We start from the raw sequence: 2,460 nt of genomic DNA, 5'->3' as shown, positions 1-2,460 counted from the left end.
AAGGCTGAATACAGAGATGATAGATTTACTGTAGTTTGTCTACACATATAACAAAAGCGTATTCAGTTGTTTTGGTTTCAAGTAAACCAAAACTTTTTAAGATATTTTTTTTTTAACTTTTCTTCTTTAGAAGGTGAGTAAACAAGACCTGAAGGCCTCTTGGTTTGACAGAAGGTACCATTACAATGGAGGGTCATGTAGTTTTGAATCACAAAGTATTTGTATGAACTCATTTTGGTATTATTTACTTTGAACTTGTTTATGCATAAATAATAAATTCCCTTCTCATCCTCTGGTGTGGATTTATTTACTCAAGTTCAGGTCCTTTACTAAACACCTGGGAGCTTTAGCACTGTGCGGTATCTCACATGTTCTCATCACTTTTCTGGACTGAGATGTCTGAGGTTTTTCCAAGTATCTGCAGCAGTTGGTGAGACACAGAGTTTATCAGAGTCAGATTTAGAAACACAAAGTCACAGATATATTATTTATATATAAATCACTTACTGAGTCCCTTTTCTTCATTTCAGTCTTATTTTACAACATAAATCTCTGCAGTAGTTTACTAAAACAAAATAAAACTATTTAAATGTGATTCTTGGTTTCCTCTAATGATTAGACGAAATGTGATGACTGAACTGTAAGAGAAAGAAGGAGGAGTCAATGCAAAACTCAGATGTCTTCTAGTATTTAGAGTCTCACCAATAAACTTTTAGCAGACAGAATCAGACGCACAAAGTGATAATATGGATTACCAGATCCAGCTGCTCCTGCTTGTTATTTGGTGGGCAGGTGAAGAACTTTTGCTTGAAATTATGAAAAATTCTTCTATTTGTGACTTAAAAAATATATTTTCTGTTTGTTTTGTTTGTTTCTTACCTGGTGAGAAATTGTTCTGAACAAAGAAAATAGTAGAAAGTTCTTGTAACTGCATTAATGTGCTGCTTGTTGTTCTGCAGGTATCAGGGGTCAAACACTGACTGAGTCTGAATCAGTGGTTAAAAGACCTGGAGAATCCCACAAACTCACTTGTACATATTCAGGGTTTAGTAGCAATCCCAATATAGTTTGGATCAGACAGGCTGCAGGAAAAGGACTGGAATGGATTGTTTATATCAGTTATCACAGTAGCGACATCTACTACTCAGAGTCAGTGAAAAACCGCTTCACCATCTCCAGAGACAACAGCAGAAAGCAGGTGTATCTGCAGATGAACAGTCTGAGAGCTGAGGATTCTGCTGTTTATTACTGCGCTCGAGAGACACAGTGACTCAAGAGACACAAACTCTGTACAAAAACATGTCTGGGTTTTAGCTAATTTGGCTTTTAAAATTAGTTTCATATCATTAAACATTACAGAGAAAAAGCTCTTAAATAAAAAAAAAAATTTTACTCGTAGATCACATTAAAAACATATAGGATTGCCAAAGTACTTCAAAGCTATAAAAATAAAGAAAATGATCAAGTTTTAAAAAAAAAGCTGTGTGTGTTTTTGTCTAAAAAGATCTCTCCTTAATTTTGATCGGAAATTACTATCAAGTGTTTATTCATCATCTCCAAAGATGATTTCAGCAGTTAAATCTACCTGCAGTTTAACAGTCTGAGGGCTGAAGACAGCAGCAAAATGTCTTAAATTTCCAAAATAAATGTAGTTATGAAGAAACAAAGATCTCATGGTAACTTTTACGAATTAAAAATACAAAGTAAAATGAAAAAAATTAAATACAGTAAAGAGGAAATCTTTAACTTTTTTTAAAAACTATTTTTACTGTAAAAATATTCAAGATCATGTATCAACAAACATGTCAGCAGACCTAAATGTGTTTCATAGTTTAGTTTATATTTTGTGGATTATTATACTTAAAGTTGAAGTATTTAATCAAAAGCTGATGAACTAAAACAACACGTTTTTTTATCTTCATACTCATACAGGGATGTTAATGCAAACATTTCTTCTTTATAAAAACATTTTAAAAACATTTTTTCTTCTCCAGATTTCTTTCTAAATTTAAATGTGTTTTTTCTTCAGATGTTTGTGCTGAGATTAAACCAGAACCACATTCCTATTTTCTAAAAAGACCTGTAGAGACTCTGAAGGTCTCATGAGGGACTTCTGGTCTCACCATGAGTGAACCACAGCTTTCACTTTGTGGACCATAAACATATTCCTGTAGGAAGTAAGTTCCTGTAGGTCAAACCTCTAGAGAGCAGTAAAGCTGTTTCATGTTTATTCGAACAGCTAGTTTCAGAATCCTGCTTTTGTCCACGTAACTTATTATGTTTGATGATGTTTTTTGATAGAAAAATGTTTTTTGTTTTTTATGTTTTTCTAAACCTTATTAGAACATGTATTTTATAATTAAAAGTTAAAAGTTTGATTTCTGAAAGTTGCTGTCATTTCACACCGTCTTTAATGTTTCTTATTTTTTCATGAGTTCAAGCAAAAATAAAAAATTCAAT

At 32.4% G+C, this 2,460-nt stretch overlaps 1 gene segment (V, D, J or C); it reads left to right on the top strand.

Annotated features, from left to right (window-relative positions):
- The first annotated feature begins 746 nt into the window (after window positions 1-746).
- LOC112140265 lies at window positions 747-1,300 on the top strand. The segment is given in 2 exon segments: window positions 747-792; window positions 960-1,300. Coding segments are annotated over 2 exon segments (357 nt in total).
- Window positions 1,301-2,460: the final 1,160 nt, after the last annotated feature.

Source organism: Oryzias melastigma, unplaced genomic scaffold (genome assembly GCF_002922805.2).
Source record: "Oryzias melastigma strain HK-1 unplaced genomic scaffold, ASM292280v2 sc00365, whole genome shotgun sequence".
Classification (NCBI taxonomy): Eukaryota; Metazoa; Chordata; class Actinopteri; order Beloniformes; family Adrianichthyidae; genus Oryzias; species Oryzias melastigma.
Note: the sequence above shows the minus strand (reverse complement) of the source record. Positions and strands in the feature narration are given on the sequence as shown.